The following is a 25,941-nucleotide window of genomic DNA, read 5'->3' as shown; positions in this document are numbered from 1 at the left end:
ACATAAGACACTTAAGTGGTCTCAATTAAATATTGGCTGAGACCTGTACAGGAATATATGGCTAGGTCCTGACACCTCCCCACCCCTAAGATTCAGATTCCCCTCTCCTTCACTCTCCTCTGAGCATTTTGAAAGGCCCTTTCAATCCCCACCCCAATCCCCCAAACATCTGATCCCCCTTCCTCCCTCTTTTCCATCCCTGAACATCATGAAAGCCTCCCTTGAGATCTCTCCAATCCCTGGTGATCTAGCAGGTGAACTGGCAGGAGTGATGCCTGCTCACTTCTTCACATCATGGCTGCTCCTTCAAAATGACTGCCACAGTCTATAGCAACAGCCTTATAGTGCTTTGGTTGTGCCACAAGGCTGCCACTAGAAGTTGTGGCAGCCATATTTAAGAGGCAGCTGTGACAGGCATCACTCCTGCCTGTTTCACAGCCAGACCACCATGGATTGGGCAAAAGAACACTATCCTTGGGGGGGGGGGGGGAAGAAGCTTTTGTGATATTCCAAGAGGGTGGGAGAGTGAGACGGAAATACTATTGAAAAGAGGGCTTTTGTGATGTTTAAGGGGGTAGGAGGGAGGAAGGTGGGATCAGGAGGAGAAGGAGGGAGGGAGGGAAGGAAAGGGGATTTGCACACTTCAGAGCAGTACCCAGAAGAGCTGGTCAATATTCAGTGTCAATACCCACATGACTAAACAACCAAAGTTAGGACTGCTTTTTATATAGTCCTATTTGGTCGCTTAGCTATTCATGCTTTGATGCTGAATGTTGCCAGCACTCACAGAGCTCCTGGTTCCTCCCTGACTCTGCCTACTCAGCTTCAATGCCAAAAAATGCAAAGTCATGCACCTGGGCAGCCATAATCCATGCAAGACTTACACCCTAAATGGCGAGATCCTAACAAGAACTAATGCAGAGCGTGACCTAGGGGTGATCGTCAGTGAGGACATGAAGGCTGCCAATCAAGTGGAGCAAGCTTCCTCCAAAGCAAGGCAAATCATAGGTTGCATACGCAGGAGTTTCGTCAGCCGTAAGCCTGAAGTCATTATGCCATTGTATAGATCCATGGTGAGACCACACCTGGAGTACTGTGTGCAATTTTGGAGGCCGCATTACCGAAAAGATGTGCTGAGACTAGAGTCGGTGCAGAGAATGGCAACCCGGATGATCGCGGGTCTCAAGGATCTCCCTTACGAGGAAAGGCTGGATAAGTTACAGCTCTACTCACTCGAGGAACGCAGAGAGAGGGGAGACATGATCGAGACGTTCAAGTATCTCACGGGTCGCATCGAAGTGGAAGAAGATATCTTCCTTCTCATGGGTCCCACGGCAACCAGGGGGCACCCGTGGAAAATCAGGGGAGGGAAACTGCACAGTGACACCAGGAAATTCTTTTTCACTGAGAGAGTGGTTGACCGCTGGAATAATCTTCCACTTCAGGTCACTGAGGCCAGCAGCGTGCCTGATTTTAAGGCCAAATGGGATAGATACGTGGGATCTATTCACTGAGTTAGGTGGGGAAGGGTCATTGCGGTGGGCAGACTGGATGGGCCGTGGCCCTTATCTGCCGTCTATTTCTATGTTTCTATGTTTCTATGTTTCTATGTTACTTCAAAAATGGTTCCTCCCTGACTCTCCTGGTTCCTCCCTGACTCTCCCCTTCTCCAGCCTACTTCAAAAATGGCCATTCAGAGCTAATATACAGTGGCACTGCCTGCTTAAGTGCTGTTGAATAATGCAGCTGGCCCACTGGCATAATTTAAGCTGGCAAGAGCCTCTTCTGCCCACAAAGATTGTTCTGAATATCAACCACTTTGTGTCCATCTCTCTGCGATTGTAGGACTGTGTATTTCAGTTGGTTCCCCTATAGATGTTACATCTGCTGAGAAAATTCCCTGAAAGTTTCCTATATGAGTTGCTCAGTCATTTCTGATCCAATATTGGGCAAGTGTGTGAAATGAATCTACTGCTCCTAAGTTTTAAACTTGTGCTGATTTATTCATTTAATTTTCTATACTGTTCTCCCAGAGGAACCCAGAATGGCTTGCATACATTTAATCAATAGTTGGCTAACTATTTTAATCCCTCGGGAAGAGTGTTTGACCTTGGAGAAATGGTAATCTATCATAAATGCTTTTAATAAATGGACATGAGTATGAGCTCTCGGAATATAAACTTAAATTATTAGTGATTTTGATATTGTGGATTCTTGAGAGTTTATTCATTACATTCTTATACTTGTTTATTTTTCCATTTTTCATTGTTTCATTTTTTACTTTTTCTCTTCCCCCCCCCCCCCCCCAGTGTGATTGATCTTGATTTACATAAGATTTGAATTGGATTGTTTGCACTTATGATGTATGCACAAATGATGTATGGGGCAGTTCTCATTTAGACTTATGTCTGGTGCTGGTCACCTATGAGTTACTGCCCGAGCTCATAATCCCCCGTTTATATTCCGAGAGCTCATACTGATGTCCATTTATGAAAAGCATTTATGATAGATTATCAATTCTCCAAGGTCAAACACTCTCCCCGAGGGATTAAAATAGTTAGCCAACTATTGATTGAATTGTATATTGGACAAAATTGGCAACTACATTGTCCTACGGGTTTCATTTTTTTGTTACATGAATTTATTCAGGTACGCAAGCATTTTTTCCTGTCTGTCCCACTGGGCTCACAATCTATCTAATGCACCTGGGGCAATGGGGGGGATTAAGTGACCTTCCCAGGGTCACAGGGAACAGTGTGGATTTGAACCCACAACCTCAGGGTGCTGAGGCTGTAGCTTTGACCACTGTGCCACACTCTCCCCCCTAATGCAACCCCTTTTTGTGACTGAAGCATATGTGTCATTTTCTTTGGGTATCCTTGTGTGAGTGCGTATGGTGAGCATGAGTGTTTATGGTGAGGGTATGTCCGTTGGTCTCTGATATAATATGTGGGAGTAGAATAAATCTTGTTCAGCCCCTTGTCCTCTCGCACTGAGGGACGTTAGCTCCCACAGCCTCCCATGACTTGTTTGCCCACTGTGATGGAAACACATTGTAACTGGAATTTGCCCTTGTGGCCTGGCTTTTGTGATCTGCCTGCCGTGGAGAATGTCACCAGAGATAAAAGAGGCCAAATGTCCCCAGGTCCCCAGTCAGTGACAGACGCTGGAACAGGCACCTAGCAACAGACTGAGCCCCTGGCAACCCTTAGCCTTGCACAGACTCAAGCAAGCAAACACACCAAAAGAAAGACAGAATGTAATAATGCCCATTTGAACTGTTCTTCACTTCTCCCCCTCCCCCATGTCTCATCTCCTGACACTCTCAGCAACCATGTGTATATGGTGACTGTTTTTATGAAAATAGGCATTGACCTCAGCACATCCCAGATCATTTTATTTCTACCGGCAGGTCTCCAGGTCAGCAGGGCAGTTTGGTCCTGTACTAGGTTTTCAATTCCCTTTCCAAGGTAATCTGCTTCTTGGAATCTGTCTTTAAGCAGGATGCACTGGAAGGTAACTGGGGCACACTTTATATATCACCTTAAATCAAACTATCAAAGCGAGAGGCTGTAGAGGGAGATTCCTGTTAATAGGGAAGCCAAAGAACACAGGGGGACACAAGAATATATGGGAATTCATCTCATACCAAATGGAGGATGAGGTGAAAGATCAGAACTCTTCTGTTTGTCCTACACTTTTAAATCTGCCCTTTGGGAAGACACCAGCCTGCCGTCTACAGAAAGAGATACTAAGAGGACACTCCAGTGCTGCAGCTGACAAGAAAGGGACTCCCTGAAAACCAATTAAGGAAGCCTGTGGAAGGCAATGAGGCAGAAAGCTGTCAGTGGAGCTCCCAGCCTGCAGAGATGATAAACAGATTATCAGCTCATGTCCTCGCAGAAAACCTTCTTTTTGTCAGTCTATCTTCTCCTGAGTTTTCTGTTTCTTTATGTATAGTACAGGGTTGCCTGGTTTGGCTTTTCTAGTCTCTTTCTCCCTCATTCTTTATTCCTTGCCTCTCTTTCTGCTATTCTCTATAAGACAACTCTGTAAACCGCTTAGGATTTATTTAGGCGGTATACCAAATGCAATAAACTTGAAACTTGTCAGTACCTGTGTGGTCAAGGTCGGTGTTAGACATGCTGGGACCCAGATCAGAAATTAAGGAGAGGGCCCCTCCAATTCCTCTTCCCCTGCCCCCTCCCCCGATTTCCCCACCTACCAAATGCCCTTCCATCCAATATCTCTCTCTCCCCACCACCTCTGGGTCCACCATCTCTCCCTTCCACTTCCCAATTGCCCTCCTATCCAGCATCTCTCCCCCATGGGCTAGGATGTCCTTCCTTTCTCCCCACCCCAGCCTGAAGCCCAGCTCCCCCTCACCTTTCAAAATGTCAAGGGGTCACCGGTACGGCAGCAATTCTCCAGTGCTGCCTGCGGTCTCCATAGCACTGTTCCTCTGCTGCAGTCTGCCTCCTCTGATGCAATTTCCTGTTTCCACTTGGCAGACGGTGACAGAAGCTGAAGCTGTGGGGCCCAGGGCAGCTGCCCTGTGTGCCCCTCCCCTAATGCTGGCCCTGCCTATGGTGCAGAAATTAAGTTCTCTTCACATAGTTCACAATAAGCCTTTGTTTAATTAATTAAAAGTTTGACTTAAGTGATGAGCAGAAATTAAGTTAACACATACCACCCCTCCCCCTCAAAAAATGGAGCGATCCATTCTTATTGGACTAATTTTAAACATTGCTTGACTAGCTTTTCAGAGGTGAGACTCATAGAAACATGATGGCAGACTCATTTCTTAATGTCAGGACAGAATGCTGGTGAAGTCATTCCAGCTTCTTAAGCATTGGTTTATCTGCCATGTGCAGATATGCTGTTGTGGCCTTCACCCTCCCACTCCAATTGGCTGCCTGCATATTTCTAAGATGCCCAGATGAAGTTCACACTTAGGGTTTCAGTAGCAAATGAAGTAAGACTGGCTGTGTTATCCAGGAGCCCCTTCCTTCCCTCCCTGCAGCCCCTCTAGAGAGTACTTTTCCTGGGTTGCTAAGAAACAATGGATGTGTTGTACAGCTGAGAACCCTTCAGCAAACAAGGCTGGCCTTTTACACCAACCAGTTGCTGGGCCCTTCCCACCTCAGTACCAAGGAGGGAGCTCCACAGTGACTGGGAAAGCCAAGTTCCAGTGAATAGAGGGAAGTCAATCACCCAGATCCACAGGAAACATCTGCGTTTATATGACTTATTGTTCAAGTCGCCAAACTCCCAAATTCAAAGCATGCTGCACTTACTCAGTGGTATCAATCTGATGCCAAGGATTCAGGAGCACCCAATCCAATCCTGTTTTTTTTATTTTCCTACTAATCTATTCTGTCCATTTGTTTGTATGCTAATTGAATTCTTCTTAAGACTAGCTGTCTGTTCCCTTACTACCTCACTCCTGGTTTGGAAGAAAATACATTGGTTTTCACTATTTTAAAACCAAGTCTATCTGAGATTAAGGCATGCTCCTGTTACCTCTCCACCACTCACAGATATACCCCTCACAATAAGACCCCACCTTCCAATTCTACCACACTGGTGGGCTACATGTACAAAGTCCCTTCTCTGTCATCAGCACTGGCTCAGTACACAATTCCCCTCCCCATCAGCATTAAAAATGGCCCTCTAGCCCCTCTCCTCCCATTATTCTTGGATATTGTTGTTCCCTCCTGTTGTCTTTATAGTGCTCAGCCTCTGCCCTTCAGACCCTCTGCATTTCTGATTTCTTTTCTTAGGTCTGTTGCCAACATTTTGTCTTATTCTAGAGAGACCGAACATAAGCTGATATTCTACATTTTCTAAGAGAAGAGTTTTAATTCCATTGCTGTTTTTTTTTCCAGTTTCTATTATTTTTTAGTTTCTAAAACCTTTCCACTGCTGTGGTGCTGAAACATATAACACCCAACTTCCACCTGCTCATGCTTTAATGAGTCGGCCAAAAGGAAAAGAGGGAAAGGGGTGGTCCATAAAAATCAGCTTACAGCAGGGGTGGGCGACCACGGTCCTCAAAGGTTTTCCAGATTCCCACAGTGAATAGGCACGAGATTGATTTGCACGTGCTGCTTCCATTGTATGCAAATCGATCTCGTGCCTATTCATTGTGGAAATCGTGGAAACCTTGACTGGGTTGTTGCCCACCCCTGGCCTAGAGTCGCCCATTTTCTTACCACCTTGTTCATTCCTTTTTTTATTCTCTGGAGTATTAACACTTCCTGCTCATGCTGTTCCATCTTTCTTCTAGGCGCAGACAAAGAAATGTTGAATCTTCTCAGTTGCCTGTATAGATTCAGTGACATCAGGCCCCCAGGATAAGACTGATGAAAGACAAAAATTAAGTTTGAGAAGGAAGAAAATTGAAAGACAACTCCAGAAATTGCAGAAAATCTGGTGAATTATTATGACTGTCTGTAAAAAACAGGGCCCCCAATACTTTTTCCAAATAACCCCAAAACAAAGGTATTATTTAAAAAAATATATATATATTGCTATTATTAACAGGTGTTTGCTGTAAAAACTGGATGTTCCTTGTTTTCAAAATGACATCATTCAGAAAGTGATCATATAGATCCATTCTAACAAAATGGCGTTTAGCGAAGAAGATAAAGTTGTGATAAAATTTTGGTGACAAAATAAGACATACGGTACAAAATGTATGCTAAGAGAGTTTCCTAATAAAGGTTGAACTAATGTATTTCCAAAGGTCATACTAGATGTTTTAAAACAATTGCAAAATAAGGGGTCCCCTTTTTTTTTTTCAAGACACCATGTGGATTGTATGGGGTTTGTGTGTCAAGGGCATTTCCTGTAGACCAGGGCCTACGTGGGATTTCTGCTGGCAGGTCCTTGACCCTAAACTTGCTCTTGTGGTTTTATACTTCCTACACTTTCCTCTTGCATGTTCCTCTTCCATTACAGGTTTTAAATTGGCTTTCTATTGATGGTAATCTAGGCTACCTTGAGTGCTTTCCTAGTTTAGGCCCCTTTTTATCAAGCCACATTAGGGTTTTTTAATCGCTGGCTGCTGTGGTAAAAGCTCCAATACTCAGAGGCTGGTGATATAAAAAACATAACGCAACATGATGAAAAGGGACCTTAATGTCTGTCTGTAAACCACTTACTTTTTTTTTTTTTTTACTGATTCTACTGGTATATCAAATAAAGTTGTTGATGAAGATAAGGTATGTGTGTATGCATGCATCTCTTATTAAATACTATACAGTGTGTGCACATGTATCTAGGGGAAAGCAGATACCTGAGGCAGTCTCTAAATCATGCTAAAATGGCACAGACATGACTGAATCTTTAGCATGGTGTTTCATGATGCTATAATTAAAGATGAACCGTAGCACTGAAGCGCAGTGGAAGTCTGGTGAAACTCAAATAGCTTCACAAAACAATTTGAAACAGATACCTTCATTAAGCACGTTTGAATATAAAACAGTATTTTATGCGTGTTGCCTTAGGCTGGAACATAAGCATCATCATAATGCGACAGACTGAAGGTCCATCAACCCAGAATCCTGTTTCCCACAGTGGCTGATCCAGGTCACAAGTACCTGACAAGATCCCAAAAGAGTAAAACAGATTTTATGCTGCTTATCCCAGAAGTCAGCACTGAAAGAACTGTCGAGATTACTCTTAATTCAAAACATGGCAGTCAGATTGATCTATGGATTGAAGAAATACGATCATGTTACGTTGTTTTATTGTGAACTCCATTGGCTGCCGGTGGAGGCCCGGGTACTGTTTAAGCTGGGCTGTTTCTGCTATAAAGTTCTATACGGCTTAGCTCCTATCTATCTGGTTGATAGTTTCTCCATAGCTACATATAAATATAGTAGAAAAACTCATGCCTTGTTCGATTTTCCTTCTGTAAAGTATTGTAAAAGTAACAAATTCCTTAATCACTCTTTAGCATCTCAGGCAGCCTCTCACGAAAAAGAATTTCGCTCATTGATGCTCACAGCTGATTCTTATAAACATTTCAGAAAACATCTGAAAACCTATCTTTTCACTAAATATTTGACTATTTAATTCATTCTATTTCATGGATCATGTTTATCATTAATAATCTTTTGTAAACCACGTAGAACTTCTTGGTAACGCGGTTAATAAGTACAATGTAATGTAATGGATTTTCCAAGTCTATCTTTATAATGGCTTTTGCACTTTTCTTATAGTAAATTGTCCAAACCTGTTCTAAATCTTGCTAACTACTTTTACCACTATGAATTCCAGCGTTTAATTATATGTGTGCACATCTTCATAATATATGAAGAGTGTGGTGGTTAAAGCTGCAGCCTCAGCACCCTGAGGTTGTGGGTTCAAACCCAATGCTGCTCCCTGTGACCCTGGGCAAGGGTTCACTGCCCCAAGTACATTAGATAGTGAGCCCACTGGGAACAATAGGGAAAATGCTTGAAGTAACTGTATGTAAACTACTTTGAGTGTAATTGTATAACTATAAAAAGATTTTATGCCAATCAGTGGGTATCCAGGTCTTTGCCTACGCTGACGACATCCAGCTTCTACATCCATTAGACGCTAATAAAACATCTGATATCATAGCGATCAACGAGAAACTCAATCAAATCTATCATTGGCTAGACTTAAATAGATTAGCACTCAATATAAAAAAAACTAATGTGATGCTTTTTCCCTGGAAAGACAACTCCCCCCTTATTGCTCCCATTTCTATAAAAAAATGTTCCCCTACAATTAGTTACTAATACAAAAATTTTAGGGGTGATCTTCGATCACAAACTGAATTTTCATGATCACATTAGTAACATTATTAAAACAACCTTTTACAGATTAAGACAAATCCGATCAATCTCAAAATTTTTATGTTCTAAATCACTTAATATCCTAATTCATTCGTTGGTGATCTCCAGGATTGACTATTGTAACGCCCTTTTTAAAGGAATCTCTTTAAGTGAAATAAAACGATTACAGATCATTCAAAATGCTTCCATCAAACTTATAACCAAAACTAAGAAATTTGATCACGTAACACCCCTTTTAAAAGACGCGCACTGGCTCCCAGTCTCCCACCGGATAACATATAAGCTATGTATACTCACCTTCAAAACCCTTCTTAATAAAACCCCAGCGTTTATTTACAAATTATTGATACCATATTCTCCTATCAGAACCCTGAGATCTAACGAACAGAATCTACTAATTATTCCATCCCTTAAGGTCATCAATACAAGACGACAATTTATTTTTTCTGTTATGGCACCTCAGTTATGGAACGCCCTTCCAATTTATTTAAGGGAAGAGCAGAATCTTGAGAAATTCAAAAGTAACTTAAAAACATTTCTCTTTAAAGACGCCTTTGATAATTAGCGAAACTTACTGCAGCTCAGAATATTTTATTGTACTATATTACACTGTTTTTCTGTTATTCATTTTGTATTTTTCCTTTTTTGTTCTACTTTCCTATAATGATTTGTATTTCATCTCCCCCCTTTCCTTGTGTTTTTAGTTTGTAATCCTAATTTTTTTAATATTGTTAGTTAATATGTACTGTTCTGTTTTGTATTACCTCCCAGAAATTGTAATTTTAATTTGTTCATCACTTTGAAATACGATTAAGCGATTAATCAAAACAATTATTAAACTTGAAACTTGAGTATACAAGTTTCAATCCCTTATATATATATATATATATATATATATATATATATATATATATATATATACATACACACACACACATATATATATATATATCTGTCATCCCCAAACCAGAGTGTAAGATGAGGAAGAAGAGAAAGTAGAGATGGATGGCCAAGATAAGAGTGGGATCTTTTATTATTTAACTCTGTGGGTTGGATGGTGTCTGAGATGCTTAATTGTACTCAAAAGGTGTCCAGAGCAGGGGTTCTCAACCCAGACATTGGGACAGAGACACTAATGTATTCTTTAGCTTTCCCTGTTATGAAAATTCAATTCTGACATACAGAGCTGTGCATCTTATCATCATACCTAGGAGGAATATGAGGGGCAAAAGTTATTTTCCTTCTCAGCTTGTCAGTTGAAAGATTGGGAGCTTTATCTTACCATCTTTTTGGGTCCTTAGGAGCTATTGCTTGGAATTTAAAACCTTCACTCTATAATTCACTGGAGGCTGAGAGCTGAGTAAGATAGTTTTCTAGTTCTTTATTAACTTCTGCCATATGAGGGAACAGAATAAAGAGGAAACTTAAAATTAATTTCCATCTTGAACGGATCCAGGAAAGTAGAGACAGTGCTGCTCAATTTCAATTAACTTTGGGGAGGGGAATGCAAGAGATTGGCTGCAAACCCCAGAGAAGATTATGGGGTAAAGGACCCAATAATCCTCTTAAAAGGCCCTGGCCAGTTGCGGTTTGGGAAGTTACTGTCCATGGTGCTGAAAATCCAATCCGACATTTCAGGCTTGCAAATACTGTATGCACATCCATCAAGAAGCAGCAAGAACCCAGTAACATAACATAACATAACATAACATAACACTTATAAACTGCATAACCGTAAGTTCAATGCGGTGAACAAATGATTAAAAATAACATAACCTAAGGATGATTTAAATTAGTTCGCAAAATATTTTGAAAAGAGATGAGTTTTCAATTGAGTTCTAAAATGCTTGTAAAAGCAAGCACTACACAACAGTGGCCTAAATTCCCTGTCATAGAAAGCAGCCTGAAATGCTAGTGTATGTTCCAAGGATTTCTTGCTCTTACAACCTTGAGCAGATGAAAAATTAAACAATGCATGTGATTCTCTATGGAATGCTATGAGAAATCTATCGGTCATATAGTTTGGAGCAATACCATACACAACTTTGTAACAAAGACAACCCAGCTTAAACAAAACATGCGCCTCCACTGAAAGCCAGTGGGGGAGTTTTGCAAAATATAGCATCTGATATGGAATCAACCTTTCATTGTAGTTCCTTTCTATCCCATCGCCTGAAAACCGTGCCGAGCTCTACGAATATGGAGATCATGCGGTATACAAACCTAAGGTTTAGTTTAGTTTAGTTTAATTTCCTAGATAAATTGTTTTTGCCATGAAACAACAATGGAATTGATGTACTAAACAGTGTTTCATAAATTCCACATGGAAAAAAAAAACCTTTACTACTTGAGGCCCAATGATTGTTGATTGTTATGCTAAAATACACACAGTAGAGGAGCTAAAGAAATGCAGAGACATTCTTGACACAGAAAAATCGCATACTCCTGTAACATATCTACCTTAAAGTAATAGGAATATAGTGGTAGGAGTAAATGTCATTGTAGTATATCTACTATGACTCAACAAGAGCTGAACAGAAAACTTGATCAAGGACATCCTTGTTTACAACAGGAACGTGGCTGCAGCTTAGGAATAAATATACAGACGCACCTGCAGCCTGAAAATTGAAACCCCATTGAGTGAGCCAAAGCTGTTTTGCTCTTGACTCTTCAACAGTGTTTTCTTCTGTTTATTTTCCTTCCTGATCCTGCATCTCGAGAAATAGAAAGCACTGTGGGGTTCATTTTCAAAGCTCTATATTAACAGAGTGAGTGGAAAAGAAACCCGGACCAGGGGCTTTTACCTAAAGTCTCAACTTGACTAAAAGAGCCCAGCAGTCTCTGAAGACCACCAGCCACTGTAGATCAATCCCCTAGTTATGTATGGGCACAATTGGTGAGAATTTGGAATGGACTTCCAGATTCTCTAAGACTGGTAGACCAATTATTTCAATTTTGAAAATGTTTAAAAACCTGGTTGTTTTCACAATAGTTAATTTGATTTTAGCTGTCGTATAGTAATTTTAAGCAATTCAACATACTTTTTTCTAACTTTTTCCATCCATTTAATCTAACCAATTTCTGTTTTTAGCCCATAGTTTTTACGTGTATGTTTCATTTTTTAACGAACCGTAAACCGAGTCAAGCTCTTTAGGGAGTAGATTTGGTATATAAAATGAAGATTAGATTAGATTGACCATAAAAGGCTTAATAAAAGTGCTTTTACACAGTGCCTTTTCTGCAAGAATAGAACAACAAGAGTTAGCTGCAAAATAATATCTACTTGCTTCTCATGCTTACTTCCCACATAATGAATTATTTAGGATTGCAGCGAGTTCAGGGAAAAAAAAACCACACACAAAAAACACCTTGTCCTTAGAGGATTCTTTACAAGCTAATGAGGGCGCCTGCAGAACTTGCGGTGAGAAGATAAGACAAGTCCTCAGCTAGCGATGGGACAGAGAGATGGGCTGGCACTGAACTATAGCGCACTACAAACAGGTGCCAGGGCAACTAGATTGAAGGAGAAAGAGCAGTAGCAATTATCTTGGTTTCCTTTGGTTATGTCTGTGCTTCTTACTCCAGCTATTATCTTACTGAATTCATGAACGCAATAGATGTTCACCTATGTGGTGAACTGGTTCTTATAACCATATAGGAAGAAAAGTTAATAAGAAAATGCATGTGAAAATGCAAGTTAATAAAAAAAAAAAAGCAACAAAGAAAATGGTGGCACCTTAAATAATAATCGTTTTATCGAGGTATGAGTTTTCCAGGGCAAGAGCCCATTTTTCTTGATGCACAGAGGTTTGCTTTTCCATAAACAACTTTACTTATTAGAAACACACAGAGGGAGAAATGGGATGTGGTCCATATGATAAAGTCCATATGATTCATCCAAAATGTCCACTCTAACTGTCGTCTTAGCTCTGCCATCCCTTCTCCTTCCTCAGTGATCTTGTGTTTATCGTTTATTTTCTTGAATTCTGATGACACCCTGGTATCTACCAGTTCCATTAGTCCTTAGAGAGTATCAAGTCAGATTTATTACACATTAACCTCTTAGTTCTGTTTTAAATAACTTATTTCCCCTATACAGGCAGCAAATCATTAGTCTTCTTCCTAGCATCCAGTAAAGAAAGTGGAAGAGAAGATAGCACATGGCTGGGGACAAGGGTTGCCTCTTTAAATATTATTCAAATGTTAAACACTCCAAAAATACTTGGGGTTATATGGTGGCGCAGCCCTGCACACAGGATCCCCTGTCAACCAGAAAGCAGGCAGAAAAATCGAAGCTAACCATAAGCGAGTTATGGCTTCGATGGACCCAAAATCGATTCGTTCTTTGCTGCTGCGCCTTTTCGCTAGCGTTGCGTGGAAACCGCGATCCTCCAATCACCCTCCCTTTCCTCTTTCCAGGGCGGAGTTTCAGCCCCCAAAGGAGGAGGATCCTTGTCGAAGAGGAAAACACAGAGAGCCACTCAATGAGAGAGAGAGAGAGAACTGCATCCCCACCTGCTGCCTGCAAAGCTGAATGGGATCCGGGCTCCGAACTACGAGAGAGAAAACCCCAGCTGGAGGGGAAGCACCGATCTTCTACCTCTGGGACCCAGCAGAGCACAGACACCCGAGCTATCCCTTAAGAAGACGATGACAGAAGTTGGAGAGAGATCGTCCGGAACTGGGCAGGCCATCCGAGCGGGCAAAGAAACGAGGGGAAGAGATGCTGCCTGTTGCTTTTGAATAAATCTTGGCCGCTCCCTCCTTTTGCGATCCGTCGCCAGGTGATGGAGCTCCGGACCATAGACCAAGGGCAAGCAGAAAGATGCAGGTGATAGACAGGTGAGTCAATACAAGTGTGAAGATAACAAGACATACAAAGAAAGGAATACTTTTGTGAGTCACCGGAGCTGGGTTTCACTTTTCATGCTGTAAAGACTTGTAGTGTTTGAGATGCAAATAAAATAGAAAAAATTTAGATTTTCTCCCTTATAAATGCACTATTAAATAATAATAATAATAAACCCCCATGTATTAGAACCAGAAAGTCATCAATCTGTCCAGAAAGTACAATCTCCAAGGGATGTGGCTGTTGGGCTTGGCATTTCAACTGTAAAAGCCTGGACTTGCTTTATTTATTAGGATTCATTTACCACTGTTTTGAAGAAATTTGCCCAAGGTGGTATATTGCAAGAATAATGTGGATGTAGGGCAGGGGTGTCAAAGTCCCTCCTCGGGGGTCGTAATCCAGTCGGGTTTTCGGGATTTCCCCAATGAATATGCATGAGATCTATTAGCATACAATGAAAGCAGTACATGCAAATAGATCTCATGCATATTCATTGGGGAAATCCTGAAAACCTGACTGGATTGCGGCCCCGGAGGAGGGACTTTGATACCCCTGATGTAGGGCAATAGACAATGGCACACAATGCATATTACGATATCTTAATAGCACGGTGTATAAGGGAATATGTAGGTTTAAAATTGAATAACAGGACTTAGACAGAAAATAAGGGCGATTGCCTTAAAGAAAATTTGCATCTAAAATCAGAAAAGGTGAATGAAAATGATCTCAGCTAATGTAGGATTGGTTAAGCAAGCTTTGAGAGTGAAAAAGATGTTCAGAATATGTCCAGCTTGATTTGATTTATCTCAAGCAAAATCTAGAACCGAAGAGAAACTGTTCGTACGCCAGGGGAGGAGGTATGCCTGCAACAGCTTTGACTGTGTGGGAGTGGGATTGGAAGTTTCCCTTGGGAGGAGGGGGAGCAGGGAATCCCTCTCACCATTATACAGCTTGATAGAGTGTGTTTGTGTATGGTGGGGAACTCTCATTTGTAACATGAAACGTTTTATGTTCTGCTGTCACACCTTGCGCCCTCTGCAGGAGAGGAAGGCTAGTGCTCCTCTGTGACCAGCAGGGAAAACTGAGGCTGGGGTGTTTATTGTGATTATCTCAACCAGCAGCCAGTCCAGGTCTAGGTGATCTAGTACTATCAGAAGGAAAAATCCCCTTCAGCCGCCAATTCTGCCTATTAATTAGGGGGCTTCTTTTTTTAAAAGATAGCCTGTTTCTTGAACACTGAGTACTGGGTTCAGATAGAGAGAAGGAACACTAGCCCCCACCCCCTTCAGAATTCTCAGGTCTGTCAGGGTACTGCTGCCAGATCACAGAAGATGACTTTATTTATTCTGTTATTTTTAATTGTTCTCAATAACTTCATTCATTATTATTCAATTATTATTATTATTATTTATGTGCAGAACATGCTCAATAAAACAAACCTTCCTACAGTATTACAAGTACATTAAAGATAAATCTGGGCAATGCTTGTTTTCACTCTGTGACATTCTTTTTTTTTTTTTTTTTTTTCAAATGGCTCATGGCACTTTATTTTTTTTTTCATTTTTTTTTTTTCAATATTTTTTTTATTGATTTTTTGAAAAAATATAAGAAACAGTTCAAGTACATGGTATCAAAATATAAAACAAAACATTTAGTATAACAAATATTCAGTTACATTATGCAATGTAGAATTGAATTGTTTTAAAAGATCTAAAGTACTAGGACTGTTCATGAAAAAATAGTAAAAGAAAAGATAAGAGGAAAGAGAAATTGAAGGAAGAAAAAAAAAAAAAAAAAAAGTCAGAACATGGGGGTAAAGAAAAAGAAGAGGAAGAGGAAGAAGAAGAAGAGAGGAGTGTCTATGAAATAGATTGAACATATGAGTCCAGGAATTTCCAGGGTGATTTACATTGTATCAAATTTTTGGAAAGTCGAATTATATTTTTCTTTTCATAAGCATATGATTCAAATTTATGATACATGCTCAAAGAATTCCACCAGAAGGTATAGTTTAGTAATGAAGAGGACTTCCAATTTTTCAAGATGTGCATAAGGGCAGTCACAAACATTGCATCAATCTGTGACATTCTAATTTTCCAATCAGGAGTATAATTTTTCTTCTTGTTGCATAAGTGATGGAAAGCTGGCTATAATAATCTGTTATAATAAGAGTCAATAAACCTGCTGTAATACCTTTGTGTCTGTGATAAGCTTTATCTAAAGAGGAAGGATAACTCAAAAAGCTTGCCACAAATATATTGTTGGTCCAGTTCAAATACTCACATACAGCTTGCTTGTTAACCCTTATTTCCACATCTTAAAGTGGTCTAACACAGCAGCCACAATTCCGTTCTCATAATAATTTGATTTAATTGTATTATTTTTATTCTGCTCAGCCAGAAAATGTTTAAAGGCAGATTACAATTCAAGATTTAACCCCCTCCCCCAAAATGCATGAAGAATACCATCAAAATAACGTATCAGAACAGGAGCAATACATTTCTGAAAAAAAACAGATGTCTTATTGTATTAATCTGGAAAATTGTTATTTTTAGCTCAGAATTTGATTATGTCCTATCCAATAACACAGTTCTTGCTTTCACCTTCTTCTGCGGTGCTTACATATCCCCTCTCCTCACCCCTTTGTTTTCCCTTTTCTGAATCTACTGGTCTGGTTGCAGTGCTACATTGTGAAGGTTTAGTATTATTGAGTTTAAAAATATGCCTAGACATGGACTTTCAAATTTGGATTCAATGTGCCTAATTACCAGAATGTTTTGCCGCTGTGTGGCTGTATTTCCTCTTTTAACTTGAGTTTAAGGCTCTCCAAAGCTCAAAGAGTTTATTCGGATGTGCTGCCAGGCTGGCTGCCCCTCTCTGCCCTCACCTAACTCTTTCTCAGAGAAAGAAGCATTGGGTCATAGATTTTACATTAGTGTCAACATGTTAAATTGCCTGGCTCCTTCATTTGTACTAATTCCCAAAGCTACAAGAATACAATTTGCAGGAGCAGGACTTAAGGGAAAAGCTGCTGCTGTGATTTTTTTTTTTCCTTTTGGTTACAAATGATCTTATTCGAAGTCACTTGTGATTTGTTCTTTCAATGTCCGGTGAAGGTACCAATTATAGGACAGTTTCAGCAGTGATTAAAGGCAACAGAGTGTGAATTCTGCTGTAGGAGACTTCAATTATACCAGTAAGGGGGTTACCATAAAATCTTGAATATAATTCACACTCATGTATAAAAGACATCCAGATTTTTAAGTTTAACCCAAATATAAAACTCTAATTACTTGTGTGTAATACGAGATTGGAAGCAATGCTAACTAAGAGGGTCTTTTACAAAGCCACAGTAGCAATGCTGCTGTGGTAAATGTACTGAAGTAGTCGTTCATGCGGAACCTTGTCAAACGCCTTCTGAAAATCCAGATATACAATGTCGACCGGGTCACCCTTGTCAATCTGCCTGTGTACCCCCTCGAAGAAGTGCAGCAAGTTCGTCAGGCAAGATCGTCCTTTGCTGAAGCCATGCTGACTGGTCCTCATCAGATTGTGTCCGTCAAGGTGATCAATGATGCGGTCCTTTATCAGCGCCTCTACCATCTTTCCCGGTACCGAAGTCAGATTCACCGGTCTGTAGTTTCCTGGATCTCCCTTCAAACTTTTTTTGAAGATCGGCGTAACATTCGCCACCTTCCAGTCTTCTGGAATCCTTCCCGATTTGATTGACAAATTGGCTATTAGTTGAAGCAGTTCAGCTATAGTCCCTTTCAGTTCCAGTATCGATAGACTTGTATTCAGTGATTATGCCTAGTAAAACAGGAAGTATTTGATTGTTTATTCCGTGGACGTCTTCATTTTTAGCAGCAAGAATGGCCCTCTATATGGGGCTGAACTTGGACTTAAACATCATTGGGAGTGTCAGTATTAATCTCAGGGAACCCGAAAACTATGGATCATACACTAATATCTGTCGTTTTTGATTATTTTTACATGTCATCCCCTTTCCACAACAATGCCCCTCTCTATGGGGCTGAACTTGGACTTAAACATCATCGGGAGTGTCAATATTCATTTCAGCGAGCCCAAAAACTATGGGTTAGGCCAGGGGTGGGCAACTCTGGTCCTCGAGGGCTGGAATCCAGTCAGGTTTTCAGGATTTCCCCAATGAATATTGAAAGCAGTGCATGCAAATAGATCTCATGCATATTCATTGGGGAAATCCTGAAAACCCAATTGGTTTCCGGCCCTCAAGGACTGGAGTTGCCCACCCCTGGGTTAGACACTAATATCTGTCATTTTTGATAATTTTTACTTCACCCCCTTCCCACCCCCACAGTATTTTTTCCCAGATAGTAAGTTTGGTTGAAATCTGTCCATGCATTTCAGAGTTATTGCTGCAGGGGTAGGGAACTCCGGTCCTCGAGAGTCGTATTCCAGTCGGATTTTCAGGATTTCCCCAATGAATATGCATTGAAAGCAGTGCATGCAAATAGATCTCATGCATATTCATTGGGGGAATCCTGAAAACCCGACTGGAATACAGCTCTCGAGGACCGGAGTTCCCTACCCCTGATATATACATACACACACATAGAGATACATCTGATTTTATATTATGTACATATTATAAAATGTAAATTAACAAAAAATATAGGTACATCAACAACTTTTAAATTAATTGCACCACCATAGCAGTCAATTAGCTCCTCTGCGGTCTTCCCGTGTGATCACCTTTGCATTACAACATCTCAAGTTTGTTCCTCTGTATAATGTGCACCCAAAGTTTGAGCTAAATATTCTTGGGAAAAATGTGCAATTTTATTAAACCTTTTTCAGCTTGTAAAACCTTTACAAACAGTAAAAGACTTTTATAAAATTGAATGACTGCATAAGCTCAGAAAAAGTGCTAACACAGATAGATGCATTTCTCTATGGTTCTATAAACTTTGTCTCAGGTTGTTATGCTCACATTTTTTTGAACTCAATAAAAAAGAAAAAGCTCAAGCATATAAAAAGAAGTGCTGGCACAGGAAGTGTGCATCTTCTGTTATGCGATCTGTGTGTTGGCATTCTCCGGGGTGTAATTAGGACAGAGCAGAGGCAGAATTGTGATGTATAATTTAAGTGTGTCATCTCCTGGATTCTATATATGGCACTAAAAGTTGTGTGCACAATTTAATTAAGGAGCTAATTAGCATCAATAATTGGATGCTAACAATCAGTTTTTTGGCATTATTGGCAACAATATGGATTTGCTTGCGCATCCTGCTAAGTGTTATTCTATAAAGATGCACGTGCAAATCCTTTAGCGTGTAACTGAAAAGGAGGGGTGGCCATGGAGGGAGCATAGGTGGGTCAGGGGTGTTCACGTAAGTTGCCTGCAGTATTATAAATTTGGGGGGATCCATGCCTAATTTACATGCAAGGATTTACAGCAGGTTTCAGTTGGTGCAAATCTATGTGCTGTTCCTGTTGGAACTCGGCCATATTCTTGTGACTCCTATCATCAAAAATCCCAAAGAACCAGCCTCTTCAACTTCCAACTATAGACCCATTGCCAACATTCCTCTCTTCCTTAAACTAATGGAAGGTCTAGTTAATCTTGACCTTATGAAACACCTAGAGAAGTTTAACATTCTACATGACTCTCAGTCAGGATTTCACACAAATTACAGCACGGAAACTGTCTTAGCGTTGTTTTCTACCATTTGTTTTCTCTGGGAAAAAGCGCACTGGTACTTCAATTTGACCTAAGCAGTGCCTTCGACCTTGTCGACCATGACATTCTGATCAGATGCCTTGATTCTATTGGCATCTCGGCACAGGTGCTAACCTGGTTTACAGGCTTCTTAAAAAACCACACCTACCAAGTTCACAGCAATGGAACCTTTTCCCAATCCTGGAGCAACTCCTGTGGAGTCCCACAGGGCTCCCCTCTCTCTCCCTCTCTGTTCAACGTCTACATGGCATCATTGGGTCATATGCTATCCGATTTAAAACTGAAATCATACATTTATGCAGATGACATTACAATCATCATCCCCATAACCTCACTGACTCAAGAAACTGAGCAACTCACTTCTTCTGTTCTCACCAAGGTAGAACAATGGACCACTCAATTCAAACTAAAATTAAACCCAGAAAAAAACTAAGCTTTTCCTGGCAAGTCCCAACCACAAGCTAACGAATATCTCTCTGAAATTAAATGGGCTAACTTACCCAATCAATTCCACCATCAGAATCCTAGGAGTCACCCTGGACTAATGCCTGACGTTTGAAGAAAATACCACTGCCCAGATTAAAAAATGGAGAAATGCAAAGTAATGCATTTAAGTAGTAAGAATAAGGAACACGAGTATAGAATGTCAAGTGCAACTCTGGGTAAGAGCGAACAAGAAAAGGACCTGGGTGTACTGATAGATAGGACCCTGAAGCCATCGGCACAATGCGCGGCAGCGGCAAAGAAAGCAAACAGAATGTTAGGCATGATAAAGAAAGGAATCACGAGTAGATCGAAGAAAGTCATAATGCCGCTGTGTAGAGCAATGGTCAGACCACACTTGGAATACTGTGTCCAACATTGGTCTCCCAACCTAAAGAAGGATATAAAACTGCTGGAGAGGGTGCAGAGACGAGCAATGAAGCTAATAAGAGGTATGGAGAACTTGGAATATGAGGAACGACTCAAGAAACTGGGACTGTTCTCCCTTGAGAAGAGGAGGCTGCGAGGGGACATGATCGAGACTTTCAAAATACTGAAAGGCATCGATAAAACAGAGCAGGAAAATAAATTATTTACATTGTCCAACGTGACACGGACAAGAGGACATGGTTTGAAGCTAAGGGGGGACAAGTCCAGGACAAATGTCAGGAAGTTCTGCTTCACGCAGCGAGTGGTAGACGCCTGGAATGCTCTCCCAAAGGAGGTTATTAAGGAATCCACTGTGCTAGGATTCAAAGGCAAATTGGATGCACATCTCCTTACGAGAGGCATAGAGGGATATGGGTGACTAAAACTACATCAGGTGTATACCTGACTGGGCCTCCGAGTGTGCGGATCGCCGGACTCGATGGACCATGGGTCTGATCCGGAGATGGCAGTTCTTATGTTCTTATGCTTCTTCACCCTCTGGAAACTCCGTACCATCAAACACTATTTTGACTTTCTCTCCTTTCAAATGTTGGTTCAGTCACTAATCTTAAGCACCTTAGACTACTGTAATATCATATACTTGGGATCCCTTAAGAAAACCATCAAACGCCTGAGAATCATACAGAATACTGCTGTCTGCCTCATTTATGGTCTCAAAAAGTCGGACCATATAAGCCCGTTCTACAGAAAACTTCACTAGTTACCAATAGAGGCAAGGGTCATCTTCAAATTTGCCTGCCTTTGCTTCAAAACCATAACAGGTTCATCCCCGATCTACCTGTCACACCATTTCGTATTTCCAGGCCCCTCCCGCACACGTAACACCTACCTGTTTGCCTTCCCCTCCTTGAAGGGCTGTATCTACAAGAGATTCCTTGATAGAACACTATCATTCCAAGCTGGCAGGTGGAATAAATGTCTAACCACCCTCATTTCTAACATACCCTCCTACCAAGCCTTCAGGAAATCAATCAAAACCTATCTCTTTGACAAATTTCTCTGATTCCTCCCTGCCTTGTTGTATCTCTGACATACTTATTGCATTTCTGACTACTCTACCAATGTAATTGACAATATTCTCTGTAACATCGCTGTCTGTGCACAGTCTCTTCCTATGTAAACCGCTCTGAACTGCTTCTGGTATTGCGGTATACAAAATAAAGTTATTCTTCTTCTTCTTCTATAAATGCTGCCCATTTATAGAATAGTACTCAGTGTGCATTTTTTCAGTGCCCAAATTTGGGCACCATTCACATGATGCAGTCCTATATGTGTAGAATGCATGGTATACATTTCCACTTTCCTAGCATGTGCAATACTGGGGCTGGATCTGGAAGTCCATTTTATAAAGGCAGATAGACAGTGGTGTGTGGTCAGGGCCTTCAGGGGATTCACCCCACCCCTAAAGACCCTGAGGGCCCTGCTCTGAATTTAATTGGTCAAGCAGGCAACAGGAAGATGTTGCTCAGCCAATCAAATTCAGATCAGTACTGTTAGGACCATCAGGGGGTTTGGAGAATCCCCATCCCAAGAGCCCTGCTTTTTTTTTTTTTTTAGGGGGGGTACTTATTGTTTGATGCAGTTTCACTGGTTGAGCAGGCTGCCTACTCAACAAATCAAACTGCATCAAGAAAAAGTAAACAAAAAATTAAAATGCAGGGCTGTAGAGCTAGGGATTTACTGAATCCCCTGAAAGTCCTCTCCGCACACCACCACAGACACATATGGTCTACATTGCCTTTCTAAAACAGATTTAACACAAATGTCTTTTTGAACTTCCCCTATAGGCATTCTGTTATAAAAAATCAAGCCGTAAAAATCCATTGTGTATGAGAGAAAGAAGAGTGAGAGAGAGAGGAAAGTTTTTAATTTCCACCCCTACCTTTTCCTCAGTCTCTGCAGCACAGCTTTAACTGCAGTTAATAGAGCTGATTAATTAACTCATTAATCTTAATACCACGGTGTGTCTGCCTAAAAGAGGCCTAAATCTCTCAACTTATTTGATCTAGCTATGGAAAAATGATCATTTGATCCAGTTCATTTTTCAAAAGAAAAACAGCAAAAGAAAATGTAATTAAAAAGCTGTGATGTGAGTGAGAATCATTGAGTGGAAAAAAGAGCTATACCTTTGGGCCCGAGAATATAATGAAGCTTTACTAGTCATGGTTGCTCAGAGGGAATACATTACAGCATTTAGCCCAGTTCTTTTTCCTGGATGTGTATGTGTGAGAAAGAAGCTTCCAGTACTCTGCTATTGTCTATATTGTACCTGCTCTGGCATAGGCATTATTTATGTGTTTGAAGTTTGCATTGTTTCTGCCCGTGCTGTACTTGTTCTCTTATAGAAGTTTCCTTTCATTCTAGAGTGACTATGAACCTGGGATCCAACTCAGACATTGCATAAAGGAGAGAGGAATCCCTGAAGACCACATGATTATGCAGATTTCCCATCATGCCACTCCTGGACTGGTTCCTCCGCCACTCATTTGCCATGTGGCTACTCCTCCAAAGCTTTGTTCTGATGACATTCTGCTTTCACTCAGCCACCACTTTTCCAAAGGGCTGCTACCAAGCAGAAGAGGATGGTTACAGGACCTTCAGGTGCAGCAATGCTCAGCTGACAGAAGTTCCCAAAGACATCCCTAATAACACACACAAGCTGTACCTAGACTATAATCAGATCACCTACATCCCCAATGATGCCTTCCAAAACTTGCCTGTCTTGATGGACCTGGACCTTTCCCATAATGCAATCAGTAGGCTGGAAACTGGTGCTTTCCGGGGCCTGTCAGAACACTTGAATTTCCTAGATTTATCTTCAAATAAACTAGTGTCAGTCAACAAAGATGTCTTCATCAACCTGAAGGCCAAGACCAATCTGTCCAGCAACCCTTGGCTCTGTGACTGCATGCTTCAGGAGATGATCCGGCTGGTGGAGCTGGACCCAGGATCATCCAGTAGCATCTTGTGTGACAAGTCTATTCAGGAGGAGCACGAGGGCAAGCCTTTCCTCCAGGCAGTGAAGGACGTGGACTTCTGCAATGTTTACAAAAAGACAACAGACATAGCTATGTTGGTTACCATGTTTGGCTGGTTCACCATGGTGATATCCTATCTGGTCTATTATGTCCGCCAGAACCAAGAAGATGCTCGGCGGCATCTTGAGTACCTCAAATCCCTGCCCAGCAAGCAGAGGAAGTCAGAGGAATCCTCTACCATCAGCACTGTGGTATAATGGAAAAACCATCTGATCCACAAAAGATCCACTAATATAACTGCTTTCAAATCACAAGAAAAGTTGGGCTCTTTTTTTTACATTAAAGTTCTTTTGTTTTCTGTCCATGGTCAAGCAAATTGTTTTTCCCTCTCTGTGAATGAAAGGAAGGCTAGCTGTCACAAGGAAGTATCTGGGAAGAAGACAGCAGTCTGTAGCACAGAGTGGGCAGTGGCCTGTCTACATCCTGGGTATCTCTTGGATTCTGTTGCAACAGAACAAGCAATATTTACATTAGTTTGTTTTTAAGCTCTGAATTCTGTAGAAAAAAGGATTTTTCTAAGTTAGCTAGTTCTTAATTTGGTGGTTTCCACTGAACATTGTAGAGAACACAGAGCTAACTGAGAAAAAAATCACACATTCAATTAAATTTAATTTGGGACAATCCAGATCAGAGACACCAGGTTATTAGCAAATTGGAAAGAAGCCAAATGAAATTCAGTGTTAGAGGACGGTAGAAACTAATCTTGCTTGCTTATACGGAATAAGATTTAGTCCTGAATAAAATACCTTTCCCTTTCTCTTTAGTGCAGAACAAAAGACACAAGGTATAATCAAATGTTACATTCGTGCTTCTTGTTGATTTGGAGGACATTTTCAGATGGTAAATTTAAGAGGAACAAATCCTTGTAGACTGGACCAGACATTTTAGCTCTAGAAGGTTCCTTTTTCACTTTCCAGCCTTTAGAGTCATAATCTTCTGCCTACTCATTTTAGTCACATGAGTTTCTTTTTTAACTGGGAAACACTTGCCTTAATAGAGACGTTATGAGAAATGTTAATAAAACCAATGTTTTCTTTACAAATGTGATTTCTTCTTTCATTTTAAAGAATAGATCTCCTGCATTTTGTTTGCCTAGATTGTTCCTTTACTAATGCTGGGTTTTACTAAATGGTGGCAGAGGTTTCTACCGCAGGCTGGCAGAATTCCTAAGAGCGTCAAAGCATTTTACCCCATCAGGCCGCGGCAGAAACCTCTCTGGCTGTTTAGTAAAAAAGGAGCCCTAAATTCCTTCTGGGACAGACACATTGGGATGATCAGAAGCCCAGAGATGTTCATCATATGCTGTGCCTGTTTTATAAATGCCTCAAACTTAAAACACCACTGGTGAAAAATTTACTCAAATTAAATAAACCAGGGTACAAGGATCAAAATTAACGTAAGACTAAAATACAGATAAGCACTAGTAAAAACGTGAAATGAAAGATAGGAGCAGCCCTCTGATTTTGATCTCATCCACAAATACATTTTTTGTTGGTATTGCTGCAACTCAGGTGTACACTGCATCTTGTCTATTATTGGATAAGTTCCATCCGACCAAAATCAAGTAAACCATGCTCTGTATTTAGTGCACAGAAATGAAAGTGATACCCGTAAAACACCAAAACTTTAGTGCTTCAAACTTTATTCTTCCAGTGCTGCTGTTTCAAAATATATTGAAAGAATACTTATTGGGTTTGCACAAAATAGCTAAAGGGCTTGACTCAAAACGCTCCACCCTACAAAGTTCCAATGCTGTGGGGTTTGTTCGTTGAAACTGCCTTAGGGACTCAAGTGAGATAAAAGCTTGATATCAAACTTCACGCTGCATTCTAATCTAATCTAATCTAAACCTTAAGTTTATATACCGCATCATCTCCATGAGAATGGAGCTCGACACGGTTTACAAGAACTTCATACACTTTCAATATAGCATGATGGAGTGTACCAAATGAAAGACAAGATATAATAATCTGCATTTGAGTAGCAACAAGAAGTGTGGGAGAGACCATAATCTTAGGGCTGCTCCTATCTTTTATTTCAAATTTAAACTAGTGTTTGGTGTTTTCATCAGTGCTTATCTGTACTTAGGGCCAGATTCACTAAACTTACCGATCCTGTACCGGTCATCGCTAAACCGGTTTGACTGGTTTTGCGATCGTTCGTGATCCCCGACTCCATTTACAAAATTGCCGTCCGATGTGTTTCTCCAAGCACTCACCCAATCTCCGATTTGAGCATGCTAATGAGGGGATTAGTAATAAAATGCCATGCAAAAGTAGGCAGCGATCGAATCACAAACCAAAAGAAATACCGATCGGGTTTGCCGATCCAAAAAAGAGCGACTGCCGATTGCTCACTATCCTTGCCGACTCTTCTGCCCTGAAATGTCAGTATCGAGGTTACAATCCCGTATAAAACAACTATTAAAAATAACTATAAAATTATATATGCACAAAAACTCATTCGTGTGTTATATGCTTTTACAGCAGCACCATCCAACAGTTTGCGATTGCTCCTTCCAAACCTTCTACGAACTTCGTCCAACAGCTCCAACGAACTCCAGCT

At 40.8% G+C, this 25,941-nt stretch overlaps 1 protein-coding gene across 3 annotated transcripts in view; it reads left to right on the top strand.

Annotated features, from left to right (window-relative positions):
• The window catches only part of LRRC3C (leucine rich repeat containing 3C), a 214,515-nt gene extending 190,201 nt beyond the window's left edge, over positions 1 to 24,314 (top strand). For 2 of the 3 annotated variants that reach the window (XM_033918489.1, XM_033918490.1), the window contains exon 2: positions 22,703 to 24,314. In XM_033918489.1, the coding sequence (XP_033774380.1) occupies positions 22,791 to 23,573 (783 nt within the window). In that variant the 5' untranslated portion in view covers positions 22,703 to 22,790 and the 3' untranslated portion in view covers positions 23,574 to 24,314. Of the gene's footprint in view, positions 1 to 6,289; positions 6,436 to 13,253; positions 13,677 to 22,702 lie in introns of all 3 variants that reach the window. The other variant, XM_033918488.1, reaches the window with a different exon arrangement.
• Positions 24,315 to 25,941: the final 1,627 nt, after the last annotated feature.

The sequence above is a fragment of the Geotrypetes seraphini genome, chromosome 13, assembly GCF_902459505.1.
Source record: "Geotrypetes seraphini chromosome 13, aGeoSer1.1, whole genome shotgun sequence".
Lineage (NCBI taxonomy): Eukaryota > Metazoa > Chordata > Amphibia > Gymnophiona > Dermophiidae > Geotrypetes > Geotrypetes seraphini.
This window is presented reverse-complemented; position numbering and strand designations above follow the sequence as displayed.